Here is an 18,568-nt window from a genome sequence, read left to right as displayed (position 1 = left end):
CCCTGCAAATAAACACTGCTCACAATTTCTCTCTTTTCATGGATTCCATATGAATATGCATGGATATACAAGAGTGTACACATGGGCACATATACACTAAAATGCACACACAGATGAAATTACAACATGCAATTTTTTCCCACTTCTTTGGGTATCTTTTTTCCTTTATTACAGTATCTCCTGGCTTATAGACCTGCTTATATACCATCTCATCACCGGATGATAGGTTAAACAGAAAACTAATAACAACTTACCTTTCTGCTTATTAGTCATAAGCAATGCTAACATGTATAATTTCTTACTGTCCTAGGGGAATATAGATAAGAAATATTCCCATCTATAGATTTATTGGGTCAAAGGGTGGACACATGTCACATTTTAAACAAAACCACAAACAACTAACATAACAACTGTACTGATTCACATCAACACTTGCAGCAGGAAAGCTGGATTGTTTTCTTCCCATCTTTACTGTTGTGATTGGATTTAACAAATGAAAAGCTGTAGCCTACTTAGGTAAATATCACCATCTCACTCTCTTGGCTCAAGTTTGTTTCAGGATGGCAGTGACATTACCCGTCAAAAAAAATTTTTTTTTGGTCTCCTCCTCCCCCATGAAAGGCTATTTACACCATTTTCTATCAGCCCGTGCACCACTCACTACCCATCTATACCAGCTCTTTGTACATTAAAGCCATCAGGAGGGCAATTACTTACAGAGGAACATACATTCCACACTTATTTTTCTTTTCACTTTTCTTATTACACATAATCTTTCATTTCAGGAAACATACACGAGTGTCTTCCATTGGGTGTTCTGAATGACACTGAATGCTTTGAGTCTTCCTAGAACTGGGAGCCTGGCATTTTTCTACTTTTTCTCTTTTGTTTAATAAATGACTGTCCTCTGGTTCCTTGGAACATCATATGAATGCTTCTCTCCTGCTGAACACTCCTGACACAAATCATGAATGCAGATAATCAGCACTGGGTGTGTACGTAAGATGCAGGCGCCAGTGGTCGGTCAGCCCACATTTCCCTCCCTTAGAAAAACAATTGTGTGTGGGGGGGTCTGGATGATAGGTTAATATCACCCGAGAGATGGCAGGTTTTCTTTCTATTGTTTTCATGGTGGCTTCTAGCCAGCCCCCCTCACCAAGCACCCTGGACCAACACAGGTACCAGGAGAGAAGAGGTAAGCCATGGGAGGTAGCAAGGCACACACTAGCAAGACGCCAGGACTGGCCTTCTATTCATTTACATCTTCCCCTTTTTTACTACACAGAAATAGGGATCTGGCAGATTGCAACAAATGCCACTTCTCGCAAAACATCTGACAGATGTCTACTGCCTCTGAGTAGCAACCTGTTGGCTCTATAACAAAGAAAAACACTCAGACCCTGAGCAACACACCTCTCCCTGCTCAAACCCCTCAGATCATACTCTAAAAACAATGCTGAGGCGAAAAAAAATTCAAGCTAAGGCAATATAGGAAAACAAAACAAAGGACCATTAAAGTCGTAACCACATATCCTCTCTTCTCACTACCAGAGCTACAGAAAATCAAAGCAATAAAAGACTAATCAGCAGACACCGAAAGGTCCGGAAATGAGACCCAAACACCACAAAGAGGAGGAAGATCACACACTCACAATCACTGTTGAGTTATACTTAAGAAACGGGAGCTATCATTCACCCAGCACCTAGTGAGACTGACTACCAGGCCCTAGGGTGGATGCTAGAGGAAAAGAATGGTTACTGCACCCAATTCCAGGCCCCGGGGGATCTGCCCTTGCCTGACCCTCTGGAGGCTTCAACTATTAACACCAATCATGTAACAAAAACGTTAAAATCCAGCTGGTTTTGTGGCACACACTTTTAATTCCAGCACTCTGGAGACAGAAGCAGGTAGATCTCTGAGAGTTCAAGGCCAGCCTGGTCTGTAAAGCAGGTTTCGGGCCAGCCAGTCCCACCTAGTGAGATCCTGTCTCACAAAAGGAAAAGCATCACAATTATGAACAGGCATAATTTAAATAATCGCATACTCACTCACTACATAGCTTTGGAAATATGTAAACTGCCAACTGCCTCACCCTCTTTCTTCTTACATGTCTCCCTCACAGCTCTCTAAAGTAACCATCATAAAACCGGTCCTTAAAATTGTCTCTTTTCCTCTAAAGGGAGTCACCAAATAGTGGCAGAGACCAACCTCCAACTAGACGCCTCTCCACCAAGTGAAACCTTCAGTACCAAATGGGCGGTCTTCATCAGACCCCTCCCCTCAGAGCTCAGAGAACTGTGTGGAAGAGGAGGCAGAAGGATGGTGGAAGTCAGAAGGGATGGAGGCCTACACCAGGAGACTGGCTGCATGCACAGGGCCTGCGCACGTCCTCACCAGCTCCAGTCGCAGCACTGGAAGGGAGACGTGGACACCATCTCCCACTCATAACCAACAGGCTATCTCAAACTGACATCTACCGACACAGGAAAAATCAGTTTCTCCAGTGAGGTCTCGCTGGGTATACAAACCGCACGTTAAGGGCAGGCCCTATGCCCAGCAGTACACAAAATCAATTCAATAGTATTTTTGGAAAATTTTTTCGTCTCATTTTGCTTTGTTTGGTCATCTTTTTTAGCCTTACTAGTCTTTCGCTTGTGTACTATGGTTTCTGATTTTGTGACTTTATGGGGTGTGTGTGTGTGTGTGTGTGTGTGTGTGTGTGTGTGCACTTCTCATACTTTTTCTTCCTTTCTTCCTTTTTGTTTGTTTATTCTGGTTTGTTTGTTTCTTTATTTGCCTGCTTATTTGAGAGAGAGAGAGAGAGAGAGAGAGAGAGAGAGAGAGAGAGAGAGAGAGAGAGAGAAAGCTACACATGGAGTTGAAAGGGTGGGGAGGATCTAGGAGGAGATGAGGGAAGGGAAACCCTAATTACTGTACAGAAAAAAATGTATTTTTCAACTAAAAATATATATCTTATTTCTCTCATCTGTCACTATAAGCTTACATATGTATAAGCTTATATATGTATATATATACTATATATAGAATACAACTGTTACATATTACACATCATATATATGTATGTATATGTATGTGTTATATATTCCTAAACAAAACAATACCCATAGCATCACATTAATTTCATGTGAATGGTTGAATGGTTAAGCAATGTTCTTTTGCAATTTGCTTTTGTTGCCCAATACTATATTTGAGTTTCATCCATGTAGACATGTGCAGGGCTAGTTAATCTGTTTTCTCCGTGTGACTGGATCATAGTTCATTTACTCATTTCCCAACTGATTAAACTTTAGGCTGCGGCTGCTTGAGATGTTGAGCAATGATGAAGGATGCCACTGCTGGAGTTTAACGGCTTCCCTGGGTACAAGCCCCTTCTCTAGAGTTCCGTCTGGACGAGACATTTCTGGACACCAGTCATTTTACTATATCATAATTTAACAATTTTCTTTTTCTTTTCACTTCGTCACCTTTAAAGTGGTTTTCAATTTTTACATTTATTTATTTAGTGTGTTCGTGCATGCATGTGCACAGCACATGGGTGCAACCAAGCATTTTTGGAGGTCAGAGGGCAAATAGTGACAAGTGGCTCTCTCCTTCTACCATGTGTGCTCCAGGAGTCAAGCCCACATTATCAGGCTTGGTGGCAAGCACCATTACTGCCCACAGACCCTTTGACATCTTCTAGTTCTAGTAATAATTATGGGAAAAAAGTCATTCCAAAGGAGTATCTGCCTGCGTTTCTCTTCCTCTACCCACAGAGGCAGCTTCATCTTGCACTGCAAAGACCTCTGTCACCAAGGACTGCCTGCCGGACAGCCAGACATTTAGTCTTGAAACCAAGATCCTCTGAGGCCCCATCCATATCAAATTAGAATTTCCACCGGGTGCCGTGGAAACAGGGTTACTACCTCACTCAGGAACCCACCCTGAACATACTCCTACAGCCCAGATCTACAACCTAAAAAACCAGTCAAAGCCCAAAGCCTTTCCAATCCTCAACATTCACCTGCTTTTCCATCCTTCTGTGACTCACCAAGCATTCATTTTTCATCTTGCGTACTAATTTCTTTCCTCATTAAGTGTATGTGCCAGATTAACAGAAATGGATCGGTGTATTAAAATAACAGTTAATGGCATCTTCTCACAAGCATACTGAGCCATTTCTATATCTTAAAAGTGCATTAAGTAGAAATCAGTTACTAGGTGTCGGCACAAGGTGCCCACTTTTCCTGTTTGTTTAGTATGCATCAAGCATGACCATTCTAAATGCTAGCTACCTCCTGAGAATCCTCTTTTATCTCTTTGCTATCTGACCTGCCAAAATCCTAGCCATCTTCAACACCTTCACCTGTGGTTTCTTCAAACTTGTCCTGACTTTTTGATTAGAATTAGCCTTCTTCTCATGGCACCACTTTAGACAGGTTTGAGATAAAAAGCACAGAAATCAGTTTTCACTGAATGGTTTTAGAGGTACGCTTCCACCTTCCTTACAATTCTATAAGGACTTGAGACCTCCGGCCTCTCCTGCATCGTCGTGGTCTAGAGCAGCGGTTCTCAACCAGTGGGTCGAGACCCTTTGGGGGTCGTATATCAGCTATCCTGCATATCAGATATTTACATGATGGGTTTTTTGTTTTGTTTTGTTTTTTGTTTTTTGGGGGTTTTTTTTTGTTTTTTTTTTTTTGAGACAGGGTTTCTCTGTGTAGCTTTGCGCCTTTCCTGGAACTCGCTTTGTAGACCAGGCTGGCCTCGAACTCACAGAGATCCTCCTGCTTCTGCCACCCGAGTGCTGGGATTAAAGGCGTGCGCCGCCGCCACCACCGCCCGGCTACATGATGATTCTGAACAGTAGCAAAATGACAGTCATGAAGTAGCAATGAAAATAACTGTATGCCCGGGGGTCACCACAGTATGAGGAACTGTCCTCAAGGGTCCCAGCATTAGGAAGGCTGAGGACCACTGGACTGACAACGACTAGCCATTTCAGTCCACACATGAAGCTCAGTTTTGGGGGGACCAGGCTGAATCTTCCTGACACTTTTCTCCCTCATACTGTCATGTTTACAACCCCTCATGATATTGCTAAGGGATGTACAGGTCTGACAGCGTCACAAATTTTAGCAACAGAGAAAACTTAATGACAAAGAGCTTGATATACAAAGGAATTCCAGCCTGCTGTCTCAGAAAGAACGACTGAGTAGTAAAATAATTGAGAAAACCTAGGGAGATATAAAAGACACGTGTAGGTCTCAAAAAGCCCTGGGTTGCTTTTTTAAAGATAACCAAAGAAACAAGACAAGACTCCGGACCGAGTCATCAGTTACCTGCGTGAGCAGAGAGAGGCGAGTGTGGTCTAGGCAACGCTGGTGACTGTCCATTGCCTATCAGACTTTTCCGGTTGCTTGTTCGGCAACTGTCAAAGGAAAGGAAAACCAGGTGAAGAAAACCACCAATCAGATCTGAGCATGTTCAAAGCTGACACAGATGATGCACACCTTCCAGGACCTCCTCATGCCGTTGCCAACAGCACGGAGAATGATTGTCGGCTCACTCACATGTGATTGAAACCTATCCCCTGAACGTGAAGAACCGTAATGTATGCATACGGCATAGAGCCATCAACATTCATCACCACAGCAGAGCCATAATCAAATGTCTTCTCTCAGCTCATGTCTGCATCCACAAGTATGTGCCATGGCACACACAGAGTGATAAATTAAGGATTCGGATTAGCAAACCGCAGGTAGCATCTCTGTCGACACGAAATTTCTAATATAAAATCCTATGCAATGAAGCGGAATGCCATTCATCTTACAATGATGCACTAATTAAAAATCTAATTATTTAGACAAATTTCATATTTGTGTCTTCTGTCAATAAAGCAGTCGATACCTACGATAAATGTAGCTCACCACTCACTCATTTTTCATCTTGTATAATACATTCAAATTCCTTATAAGGTACATGTTTGAAAACAGAAAAATGCACTCCAGTGTTTTAAAACCACACTGATGGCATCTTCTCATTAGCATACTTAGCTACTGGCTGGAACTTGAACATCCAGTAAATGGATTAATGTATATGGATACAAGGCACCTACTTTTCCCCATTTCTATCAGAAGAGAGTTATCAGATGAATAGTTGGATTTCAAAGTAACATGCACAACATCAAAGACTATAGCAAAAACAAACCCCGGTGATGGTGAGGTGGATATTTTCTTGCATTTGTTTGCTTTCTTTCAATATACACTAGCCCATTTATTCTCCTTGACCAGGGCAGTATCCAGAAAGAGTAATGAATCCAAAGTGACACCTCCTCAACTTCACCAAAAAGTGCTCAGGGCACTCGAGTCCACACGGGCACAACGTTCCCCTTCGTAAGACTTGACTGTACTTAGCAGAAGTGTTCAGGGTACTCTGAGTCTACACAGGCACCACCTTCCTTCCCCAGCAGAGTCTTAATTCACATGAGGCCCCTGTGAGGCCAGGTTTCTGAAAGCCTCTAAAAGAGATGAAGGATCTGACACCTCAGGGTTCATATAAAATATCTTCAACCAGGTCTGGTGATGCTGGTGACATCCCAGCTATGCAGAAGACTAAAGCCAAAAGATCACAAACATGAGGCTGACCTGGAGCCCAGAGCAAGTTCAAGACTGGCATGTGCGACGCAGTGAGACTCTTTCTCAAATAAAGAGAAAAAAAAAAAAATACAAAAAGGGCTTGGGAAATAGTTCAGTAATCAGGTGCTTGTCTAGCCTGTAAGAGAACCCTAGATTCAAATCTTCAGCAATAGAAAAATAAAACAGACTATTTGAAAGGGTTATTTCCTAATCTTCAAAAAAACACATTTCAAACCTGTACCAATCTCTCTCAGTAACACTGACTGGGGAGTTGGTTCACTTGATGTTTGCTGTGTGTTATTATTGCCAACATTCCCATACTTAGCATTTCTTAAGGTCAGGCTGCATGGTTTTCTTCTCCTTGTGCAGCAATCAACATCCCCTAGCATTATCTGTGAGTTTAATTAACATCATGTTTACTTAGCCTTAAAGAAGCTGTTGAATAATGATAAACCCCTGATAGTTAATTAGGAAGGTAGACTACGATATTATCAACTCATCTATCAAGAACTATATTCTCAAGCTATTAAATTCATAATCATTAAGTCAGATAGTCTGATTGTTTTTAAAAGATACTGCAGAATACATTTAGTGTTAATTCAAATTAATGCCTCCTTTCACTTCAGGAAAGGACCATTAAATATACTAGTTTGTCAATGTTCATCAAAGAAATTAGAAATGATAAATTTATATCCTGGAAATTTCAGCACACTTACTTGAGCAAATTAGCTAAAATTCAGATTAGTTATTACAAAAATAGGCATTTGCATTTTTACATTTAATATTTAATCTGTAATTTATAAATACTTTCTCAGCATATTTAATTATTAGTGTTCCTATATGTAAATAAAATGAATGAGAAATGTGTGTCAACACAAACAGTAACCTAGTAAATATGTTACTTATGGATATCAATATTAATTAATATTAATGTCACTCATTAATATGACTGCCCTAAAACTAAAATTAAGAAGGGTTACTTTGTAAAGAAAACTTAAAAATGAGTTTTCCTAAGAACCAATGTAGACTAATCTGTATATTACTATTACAGAAAGCAAAATGGAAAAGTAAAATAAAAAACCCTCACGATTACATCAGTTATTTAAAGTCTATTAGCAAGGACTAAAAGGGTGATTTAAATAATCTTTAAAAAGCAACATGTAAGTAAATCCTGTGAACGTGGGTTTTATTGAAATCATGAGAAGCCTATCTCATGGCACACAACGTAATTTAAGTGTCCATAACCTTTGACGCCTTCCACAGGAAGCTGGAGATATTATTAAAATTGTAACGCACTGGGAACTTTCTGAACTCTCTCAACAATCCAAGAGGAAGCCTTCAAACGTAAGCTGCTTCGATGTGGTAAAACCAGAGTGAGGAAATACAGGTCACTACAGAGCCCCACAGGTACACGAGACAAATCTCTATATTTAGGACATAGGATTTTGGCCTCACAGTGAATTTATTGCTAAGATTCTTTAAGGCAAAGGGGCATTTTATTGTACATTGAATTGTGAAATATCTGGAACGTATTGTGTTTGCCTCTCTCCACACACACAGCTCCTTCCCTTTCATCAGAGTGACTTAAGTTCCTCTCAGTTCTCCCCAGGCAGTCATCCATGGGAAGAACAGGGATGCCCAACCAAGTCCAACAGTAATGCCACTTCACACAAATCTCTCATAATTCATCCTGATCCCAAAACTGGACCTTGTAAAATGTTTTCTCTAGTTTGGATCTTCATGGGCACAGGTCAAAAACAAAACAAAACAAAAACAAAAAACAAAACACAAAACAAAAAAAAACCCTGAAGAGACTTACACACTCATACTCCACCCTGAAATGCATTCTTCCTATCTGACTCTAAGATAAATCCCTCTTCCCACCCTACTCAAGTTCCTATCTAATAGTCTAACCAGTGTTTACCCCGCCAAAGTACCTTCACTGCAGATCTCCAGTGGAAGCAACCCAAAAGGAAACTTACTCATCCACACACAGTATGCTCTGTCTACCCAACAGGTTTTAGGGGGTGACTGTCCTTGTTCTAGGCACACAACAGCAACCAGTATTCCTCCCTTGTAAAGCCAGGATTTAGCAAGAAGACAGCCGCATACAACTTGAGACAAAGGCAGAGTTAAGCTGGATTAGGACAGGGGCAGATCACCCACAGTCAGCACTGATTACTCACCCCCTGGCTCCTCCCTGAAAAGATCCACTGAAGACTGGGAGGCACACAAGCAAGACAGAAACCCGTGTCTAAGAAAGGGCATTATTCTTTTGGATAGTAGTGGAGGGCAATCTTTGGACTGATGTGAGGCCAATAAATACAAGGGAGCCCTGGGATGGGCTGCATGATTTTGGTGCTGGTATATGACATGAAGATTGAACAGGGTACCACCTCTGCTCACTGCCATCGCCAAGACTGATCACAAAGCTTTTCTGTATCCTAATGGCTGCTCGGAGGTCGTCCACTTGTTTGGATGACAAAGAAAATGTGCACAGGTTTCATTATCTAAGTCACACCAGACTCTGTGAGGATATGGACATCTGGTTATCTGGCTGATGTTGGGAAAGGAAGACAATTTTGGTCCAGAGCACCCACACCCCATTTCTGCCTAAATTGTCTCTAAGCTCAGGTTTCCCTCAGAAAGGCTTGGGGGCTCAGTGAATGTTTGGCACCTGGATGGGGTCACCTGGTAGATGGATGTCTCCTGGTAGAAGAACCTATTACTCCTCACCTACCAGGTCTCTGAAAGCCTGGCAGGCCTCGGCTTTTTTTCAATTATTCCAAGTAGCTAAAAATATAGTTTAATTTTAAATTACATTTACATTGAGACATGCATGAATTCTTAACGTGTCTGATCATGGTAAGAAACTGAGCAGACAAACCCCCACTGGCTGTAATTTCTTCATCTGCAGCTGATTGGAAAGGTCAACACTGAGTACAACCTGTCACTGACCACCAGGAAGAGAGCAGAGAAGTTGGCTCCTGCTTATTGCTTTACCTTGATGAAGATTTTGATAAATTCGCACAGGAGAGCAATTACAGACCAAAGCTGAACTATTCGGGAACATCTGTTCGCTATTTCCTCACACAACCGTTGAATCTGAGCATCTGAATCTTTCTTCAACACAGAGGAAGGCTGAGGGGGTGCAGACCGGCCGGCCATCACCAGGAGGCGAACACGGTCTAATGAACTGCCAGATAAATGCTGCTGTATACACAAGAGAGGCTTCCGCTTCCATACTTTCAAAATCAAGGGGTTTGCCCACGTGAGAGAAACTGTAAGAAACTAGTTTCTAGATCCAAGAAGTGTTTTTTATAAGAGAGAAAAGAATCCAGTAGTTCCAACCACTCTGGGATGAATAATGGTAGTATTTGTTGTATCGGTTTCAAATCCTTTTTAAAAAGAGAATTTTCCTCTTCCTAAACATCTTTGGCCTCATGTCCCCAAACTGGCCTTGAATTTCTGACCCTCTCTCTACCTCTCAAGTATGAAATGCTGAGAGGACAGGTTCGAAACACCACTTCTGGTTTAATGTGTTGCTGGGAACCAAACCCAGGGCTTCCTGCGCAATGTGTCAGTACTCTACAAACTGACTTACATCCCTAGCTTCCATTCATTTTTAATACTGCAACATATATGTATAAATATAAATAAATTATATATATATCATTAACAGAATTAACTTATGTTTTTACATTTTTACTATTGCTTTCCTATATCAGGGGGAAAAAACACTGATAAAGATTTGGAATTGCACACAAAGGGAATGAACAGGTTCCTTTAAAGACCTACACATCTCAATCTTCCTGCTGGCTGTGCTAGAGTAAAATGCCATTGCAGTTAAAGCAATACAATCGTTCCTGTCCCTGGATGAGTCTATTGAAGTCCAAGTGACCCCCTCCATATAAAGATGACCTCAGACATTCAATGTCCTATAAGACAGAAAGCGGTTTCACATCTATAAGCAAGTTCATTTATAGTTTCTGGATGCACACACACATATGTCCATTTAAAAAACTCATTTGTGTGTGTCTCAGTATGTCACCATTGCTCTAATTAATTGATAAGTTAAATAAACATCTTTGAATATGTTCACTTCATATGACAGTCCTGTTTTTAACTTTGGGATAAGCTATAGCTTAGCATGCAATATGCACTCTATATATTTTGTAACATACTTTTTTTCTACTCAACATTGTAATTTTGGGCTTTAACCATGGCAACATAAATATGGGTCTAATTCATTTATTTTTTAGATTATCCATTTGAAGAAAATTTTAGGATTCTTAAATGCACTAAAATTACAGACTGTGGACATTTCATTCTTCTCCTTGCAACACTGAGTATGTAGGACTCCGTGCTTTTGAAAATCTGATTGCAAAATTCTTAAGAATGTATTTGAAGGAAAAATATTGTGCAAAACCAAGACAGTGTTCCTTAAAATCTTTGGACACTTTCCCCATGTCCTGGTATTGCTCCCCACCACACACACACATACACCCTATCTCTCCCTTCTTCCTGCTGACTTCTCTCCTAAACACTTTGTCTGTTTCCTGAGGACCAAGCAATCCCGTTTCTGGGCATCCCCAGTTGATGTCTCCAGCACTTTAAATTCAATAGAACAAAGTCACATGGAGTAGCTGGCCGAGGAAGCATGATTCCTGCCTAAAGGAAGCAGAAAGCAAGCTTCTATGATCCCTTCCTCGGGCTGTCACTCATTTTGAGATAATCTACCTGCTGAGGTCTTCCCTACGGCTCATCAAAACAAGCCTCTTCTTAGGTTTTTGTTAATTCACTCAAGAAACTATTTGCCAAGTGTGTGGATATATTTAGGTTGACACTGTTCTGGACAAATCCATGGCTTCCTTCTAGACTGGAAGTAAATAACGCACACAATAAATATACAGTAACATTCATCACATGTGGAATGATGGTGGAGGAGAAACAATGCAGAAACTGGGGGGAGGAGAGCAGGTTTGAGAAGTCAGGATTTTAAACAGCTGTTCGGGAAAGGCCTCACTGGGGAGGTGGGGGTTGGTAAGACCAGGAGGTGAGAGAGTAAGCACTCAGAATAAGCAAAGGCCCTGGGGCAAGTGGGTTCCAGGAACAGAGGCGTGCCAGCGTGCCAAGACGGGGGTGAGCAGAGGAGTAGCCTAGACCGCTGGACAGTAGAAGGAAAACCATGCGGAGACCAGGGTTGCACACCACAGGAGCATAGGGCGTCTGAATTCCGTCAGAGAAAGGGAAACCGTTGAAGTTTCTGACCGTAATCTGATATTTGAAGAAAATCATTCTAGATGCTAAGCTGAAACAGTTGAAGTAGGAAGCAGGGTGAGCAGTCAGGAAGCAAGGTCGATGTGCATCCTGGAGACACGCCATGTCTCATGACTCTGGTTTAAAATACAACATTTCCCTTTTTAAAACTGAGCAAGATGGGGCTGGAGAGATGGCTCAGTGGTTAAGAGCACTGGCTGTTCTTCCAGAGGTCCTAAGTTCAATTCCTAGCAATCACACGGTGGCTCACAATCATCTGTAGTGGGATCTGATGCCCTCTTCTGGTCTGCAAGCATACATACAGTGTAGAGTACTCATACACATAAAATTAACAAGTAAATCTTAAAAAAACAAAAACAAAAACTGAGCAAGATCTCCCCAGATTCAATGAGGGCACTATATATCAGCCCCTGCCTCCAGGATGCTGGAGAGATGGCCAGTGTGGATGCTGTGACAGGACCAACCCGGGGGCTTTAGGCTTTTTTTTTTTTTTAACACTAGCACCATGAAAAGTTATGAGGAAGATGTCCCTACTGACCAGCTTGAAACATGAACTAAGCTTCTCCATTATCAGAGACATTCTTCCTAGAGGCACAAATCACACTGTCTTCATTTATGAGCAAAAAGTGTAAACAGAGTCCAACAGCTATAAGAAAGTCTGAGTGTTTAAGATTTCAAAAGTTCTGAGGAAAAAATTATACATATATATGTATGCATATATATGTATATCTATAGATAGATAGATATAGATACACACACACACACACACACACACACACACACACATATGTATATGACCATATTCAGTGCTTCTTGGAAAAACTAATTCATTAAGATAAGCGCAACCTGAGGTTGGGCCCAATTCTTTGTCTTCCCCAAGGAAAAGAGAGACAGATGAACATACAGATATTAGGAAGGCACTATCCAATGAAACAAGCATCTGTGGAATGTGTCTTTTCTACATATAAAATACTGCAAGGAAGAAAAGGAAAACCCTTCCTATGGCCTCAAGCATACGACTGTCCCATTGATACTGGTGTTCTAGGGCAGAACACAGAAAAGAGGTATAAACAGGCAGGTGTGGCAATCTGAAGTATGAGATGAATTACCTACCAATCAGCTCTTAAACATATTTTCATAACAAACACTAGAATCCTTTGTAGCATATAATATATTGTGCATTGTAAGATATCCAATGGTTAATAGGATTTCCTTCATAATCTCTTAATGATTTACTTGACAGAAATGTACTTTTTAAAGTTTATATCTTCTAGGACCAGTGAGAGATGCTCAGTGGGTAAAGACCCTTGCTGCCCAACAATGCAAGCCTCCTACACGGAGTTCAGTTTCTGGAACTCACATAAAGGTAAACAGAGCGGATCAGTTTCACAAAGTTTCTGACTTCCATATGTGTGCCATGTTATGTACCCTCTAATAATAATAATAATAATAATAAAAGTAAAAATTTATAAAAGTTTATATCCTCTAAATTACTTTCCATTTTATAGCTATTTCAAAGATGGACAGGCCAGTACAGCTACTGTGATATGGCTGACATGATGAGCTATGAGGTCACATTATTACCATGTGATTGACGGTAGCTGCCACTTATTACAGTAATCACAGTTACTGTAATGTAACATGGTAAACATAGTATCCCTCTGGGACCCTGTCTCCATTAAACATTAGAACCTGGAATTCAACATGGTGCTTAAATTTGAGAAATGATTCCCTGGGGATAAAGATCATATTTTTTTATAATACCAAATCCCTCTGGATATCTATGAAAACAGAGAAAATAAAAATGATTTAAATAGAGACATATAAAAGTGTGGGTTGGTGGAAGTGCTGTGGACTGGATCCAGCCCTGGTATGCAGTTTAACATGTGGTCTCTCAGCTATACTTCAGCCAAAGGTACACTGACTATTTTTTTGTTTTGTTCGAGACAGGGTGTTACTCTGTAGCCTTGGCTGGCCTGGAACTTGCTATTTAGACCAAGTCTAAAACTCACAGAGATCTGCCTGCCTCTGCCTCCTGGGTAGATGTCTGCCTCATTAAACACATGCACTACCATGCCTGGCTATGAGGTATTTTGAGGGAGTCGTTAAATACAGTTCCTGCCTTGAAGAAGTTTTTAATTTAACTTGAAGTACCAGTTGAATGTATAATACCAAACTGATGCAATGTACATTCCTACTGGATGGAGCCAGGCTAAGCATGCGACTAAAAACACACAAATCTGGAGGCCTCTTACTGGAACACCCATCATTCTAAGAAGCATTACAATGGAGTCCGCAGATTAATTATGAGAGAGGGTCAGCACAGTACCAATATCAAGTAGGAATGTGAATGATATAATGGATTTAGAGCTGGGCAGATTCAATGGTAGGTGTAAGAGTCATGAAAGTGAGCAGGCCTAAGTCTCAACACCCTTCAGATTTTCAGTGCAGTGTATTTGTAGCAGGCATCATAAGAGGTACCTATCTAGTCTGCATGCCCTCTCCAGGGGGAGGACTCATATCATTAGGTCAGGCACCTATTTACGTAGGGGTCTTTAAAGGCTAGGAGAGTCAATGATTGACCAGACTTTTGGATGAAGGTTATGATGTAATGTAAAGATGAAAGACATCAAATCAGGAGTGTTGGGGTGGAGGGTGGGAAGAGGGGACTACAAAGGCGGATAATTATTGTCTCTGTTACAAGAGCTGGAGGACTTGTCTTGCATCTTGGGAAACTGCTCTGAGGGTTGACTGTTGCCCAAAGGTTGCAAGGGCTCATTCCAGACTCTGAAGGTCTAATCCTTTCTGCCAAGATAAAGAGATGCTATCACCTGGCTAGGCCTACTGGCCTCAGGGCCATCAAAGTGACAAGGAGTTAGAGTTGAGGGAGCAGCGGACCTAGAAGAGCCAGTTTTCTAACTAGAGGAAAGGTCAGGATTCAATTGCTAGGGGACAAACACCCACGCTTTTGGTACCTGTCAGGCACCGAAAAGAACTCTATGGACACACTGGGAATTGAGGAAAACTAGAGGCATTGTTAATTACCACTTCTCACCATTTCCCAGCCTGTGTGTATTGCAGGGAGAAGAGCTGGCCTCAAACTCCCAATCCTTCTGCCTCACCCTCCCAAGTACTGGGATTCCAGGTGTATGTACCATACCCAGTTTTGTTTTGTTTTTTAACTCCATGTTTTGTACACAATATGGGAATATCAGTCTCACAATGTAATGTATCTTTTCCTAAGTAGCAGAAAAGCCCATCCAAGTCTTAATATAAAAATGACTATAGTCAGTTTAGTAGCACTGAATTATCCCAATTAGTAAAATAGACATGATAAGATAAATCTTGGAAAAATTAAACTTTAGAAAGTAGTAGGTTAAAAAAAAAACATAATAGCTCCAATAGTTTAATGTTCCAGTCTTCCTTCATTAATCTTCTCCTGCTGTTTGTCATCTATGTTTTTGTTTCTTTGAGACAGGGTTTCTCTGGGTAGCCCTGGCTGTCCTGGAACTGGCTCTGTAGATGAGGCTGACCTGGAACTCAGAGATCCACCAGTGCTGGAATTAAAAGCGTGCACTACTCCTTAGTTTTACTTATACTGGTTTTAAGAAATGGTCATTAACATTAGAGAGCTACCTTGGAAGGTGTTCTCATATTCAAATTTTTATTATATTACATATATAGTCGCTATTCAAATAAATATATGTGCATTTCATATATATGTAATTCATAAATATAATACATATAATACATGTAATTCATGTGTGTGTGTGTGTGTGTGTGTGTGTGTGTGTGTGTGTGTGTGACAGATCAAGTAGCATAATACTGATTTAATCCATCCTAGCCTTCTTCACATGGAAATTAAATTTCAGGCTGAGAATATAGCTCAGAAGCAGAGCGCATGTCCAGGATATATGAGGCCTTAGGTTCAATTCCTGTACTATAAACAAATACCCAGTTCCTCTGTTGTCACTAGAGCTATTCAATTTTTAGCCCATTAATATTCTTTAGATGAACAACTAAATACCACTTCTCCAGATAAAAAACATTCTCTGTGGTTCCTGGGACTAACCACTGAAAGGAGAGGACTTTAGTTCTGGAATCACGGAAGGGCTTTTGCATGGCACTCAGCAGAAGCTTACTCCAACCCAGAATGAACAGCCTGGAGGCTTAACACGTCCCAGCTAGCTCAAAGGCATTTTGCTTTTCTCTAGCAGTTTGGCATAACGCTCTGCCCACCAGTGAACTGTCCCTGCTTCCATGTGCTGCTGCCATTGGAACACAAACACAAACACGCCAAGGCCCTATCATAGCTCCCCTTGGTTCCTTCTGCCAGGCAAAGTCACGTGGCAGCACACCGCGCCGCCGGCTGGGTCGCTTCTGTTCAGTGGGTTTTGTTGCTGGCTGCTCCTAATTCAGTATCTTGCAAAATGACATTCTGTTAATGACATGAATGTCAAAGCTGTGATAATGGGCAGAAGCAGGAGAAAAAACGTTTCCTAAATGGAGAGGCAGCAGGCAAACTGCCAAATGGGTATTAAAGTGAGTTGTGTGCTTGCCCCATGCTTCTGCCTTCCCACTTGTTTGCAACATGAAAGGGAAGCGGCACCCTAAGGGGAGAAGAATGCCTCACCTTGGTGAGCGCACAGAAAACAAACAAACAACAATAAAAACAAGGGGTCAAGGGAATGTTTGCTCTTAATTAACTTGACAGCTGTCTTTCCTTTTTCTCATTTGAATCCAATGATGTTTTCTTAGTCATTCTTTTCCTTTGCCAAGAAGGAAGTGGCCATGAGGAAGCCATTCTGTTGCTGAAGACAGGAGGGCTGGTGAGATAGCCCAAGAGGCTGGCCTGCAAACTGCTCCTTATTCAGCCTGGGTGATGGATGCTCCTCCGGGCTGTCAATTGCAAGCCCAGCAAAAGAATCCGGGGGTCTGAAAGAGGACCAGTGATGTAAGAAGATAGTGCTACCCATTAGTGTCAAACACAGCCCAAGAAAAAAGCCACATGGCTCCTATAACTGGGGGGCCTCAGACACAGGGGCACATTTGGTGCCTTCACATGTAAAATGTACAATTCTGTTTTCACAGGGGCCCAAGACAGAGCTCTATTTTTGACATAATGGAGTTCTTAGAAGAAGAAATTCACAAAACAAGGTTTACAACCAGCAGATATTTGCTAATTCTAAGTCCTTTGAAACCTCATCCCCTATGGATCTGTAGAATGGTGATACGGTTATCAACTCTCAGCTGGGTATGGTAGCTCACAAAGGCTGAGGCAAGATTACTGTTGGTCTGAGGTCAGCCTGGGCTACAGGATAAGATTCTATCTCAAAGGAGAAGAAGAAGAGGAGGAGAAGGAAGAAGAAGAAACAGTATCAACTAACACAGAGACTAAATAAAAATAATACATATAAAGAAATTATATCAAGTGCCTTATAAATATTAGCTATAAAAAATAAGGTATTTATAAGCCATGCCAGCCTGGGCTACTTAGTGAGCCTATCTCAAAACACACACACACACACACACACACACACACACACACACACACACACACACACACACACACACTGAGAGAGAGAGAGGGAGAATAAATAAATTAAGCATTTGGCCTTTCTCTCTTGTACATAGTCTCTCGTATATCTATGCTTTCCTACTTTGAATTTTACACTCACGTTTTTCCTTCAAGGATCTTGGAACAAGAAGTGTACCTTGGCCCACAGAATTACCTTTCTGAATCAAAACAATGAATTATGTAAGAACTAAAAAGGTCAACTCCGGGGCAGCAATGCTTTAGTAAATGTAAATATTAACTCGGTTATAGGCAGAATATAAGTACAAAGAGGCTGCTTAAAGAAACAGAAAAACAAAAGGTTCAGAAGCACTAGTGTGGAGAATCCACCCAAGAACTGGCCAAAGGCTTCCAACTGTCAGAATGTAGGTAGAGGGAGCGTTTGCACCCCTGTTTCAGACCAACTGTCCAAACCATGAGTATCAGCCCAGCTTAGCCCAAAGCCTTGACCCGTTCAAGGCACCTAACATCTTTTTCTGTTACCATACACCTCCAAGAAACCTTGAGCAAGTCCACAGAGACCCTCTCCCTGCAGATGGACAGCAAGAACAATAATAAAAACAACTTTACACTGACTGAGTACTCAGTATACTCCAAAGACTTCATTTTCTGGAGCATCCTATACATTGGACTTATTTTCATTCACAACTTTATAAATACAAAAACTGAAGAACTGAGAACGTCCAAAACCTGTCCAAGACCACACAGCGAATGGGCATCTATGCTCCAGGTTTGTCTCTTGAGCCTGTGTTTTGAGCTGTCTTTGCTCCTTGTCTCTATAGGAGAAGGAATACTTTGATGAGCCTAAGGTTAATACCAATGATGTCTGCTCTTATAAATGAATATGCCGGCATTCTGCTGGGACATAAATCATGTGTCCTCAGTAACTCTGAATCCAAGAAACATCAAATCAATCAGTCTTGAGCCTAAAGCATGAAGATCAGTTACAGGAGGTGGACCAAGCTACTGAGGATCACATCGGTCCATGCTTTCTAAGAAGTAGTAAGCCTGACCATCAGCACGAGACAGACACTCCACTGTCACCAAGCAGGGTGCTTGTTGTCCCAGGTTGCA

General features: G+C 41.3%; 1 protein-coding gene across 4 annotated transcripts in view; it reads right to left on the bottom strand.

Moving 5' to 3' along the window:
• LOC131921453 (microtubule-associated serine/threonine-protein kinase 4) overlaps positions 1 to 18,568 on the bottom strand; it is a 211,821-nt gene that overhangs the window by 106,775 nt on the left and 86,478 nt on the right. For all 4 annotated transcript variants that reach the window (XM_059276179.1, XM_059276180.1, XM_059276177.1 and 1 more), the window contains exon 2: positions 5,344 to 5,432. In XM_059276179.1, the coding sequence (XP_059132162.1) occupies positions 5,344 to 5,432 (89 nt within the window). The remainder of the gene's footprint in view (positions 1 to 5,343; positions 5,433 to 18,568) is intronic.

Source organism: Peromyscus eremicus, chromosome 11, assembly GCF_949786415.1.
Source record: "Peromyscus eremicus chromosome 11, PerEre_H2_v1, whole genome shotgun sequence".
Taxonomy (NCBI): domain Eukaryota; kingdom Metazoa; phylum Chordata; class Mammalia; order Rodentia; family Cricetidae; genus Peromyscus; species Peromyscus eremicus.
The sequence above is the reverse complement of the archived record's forward strand: the minus strand, read 5'-3'. Positions and strand labels throughout refer to the sequence as shown.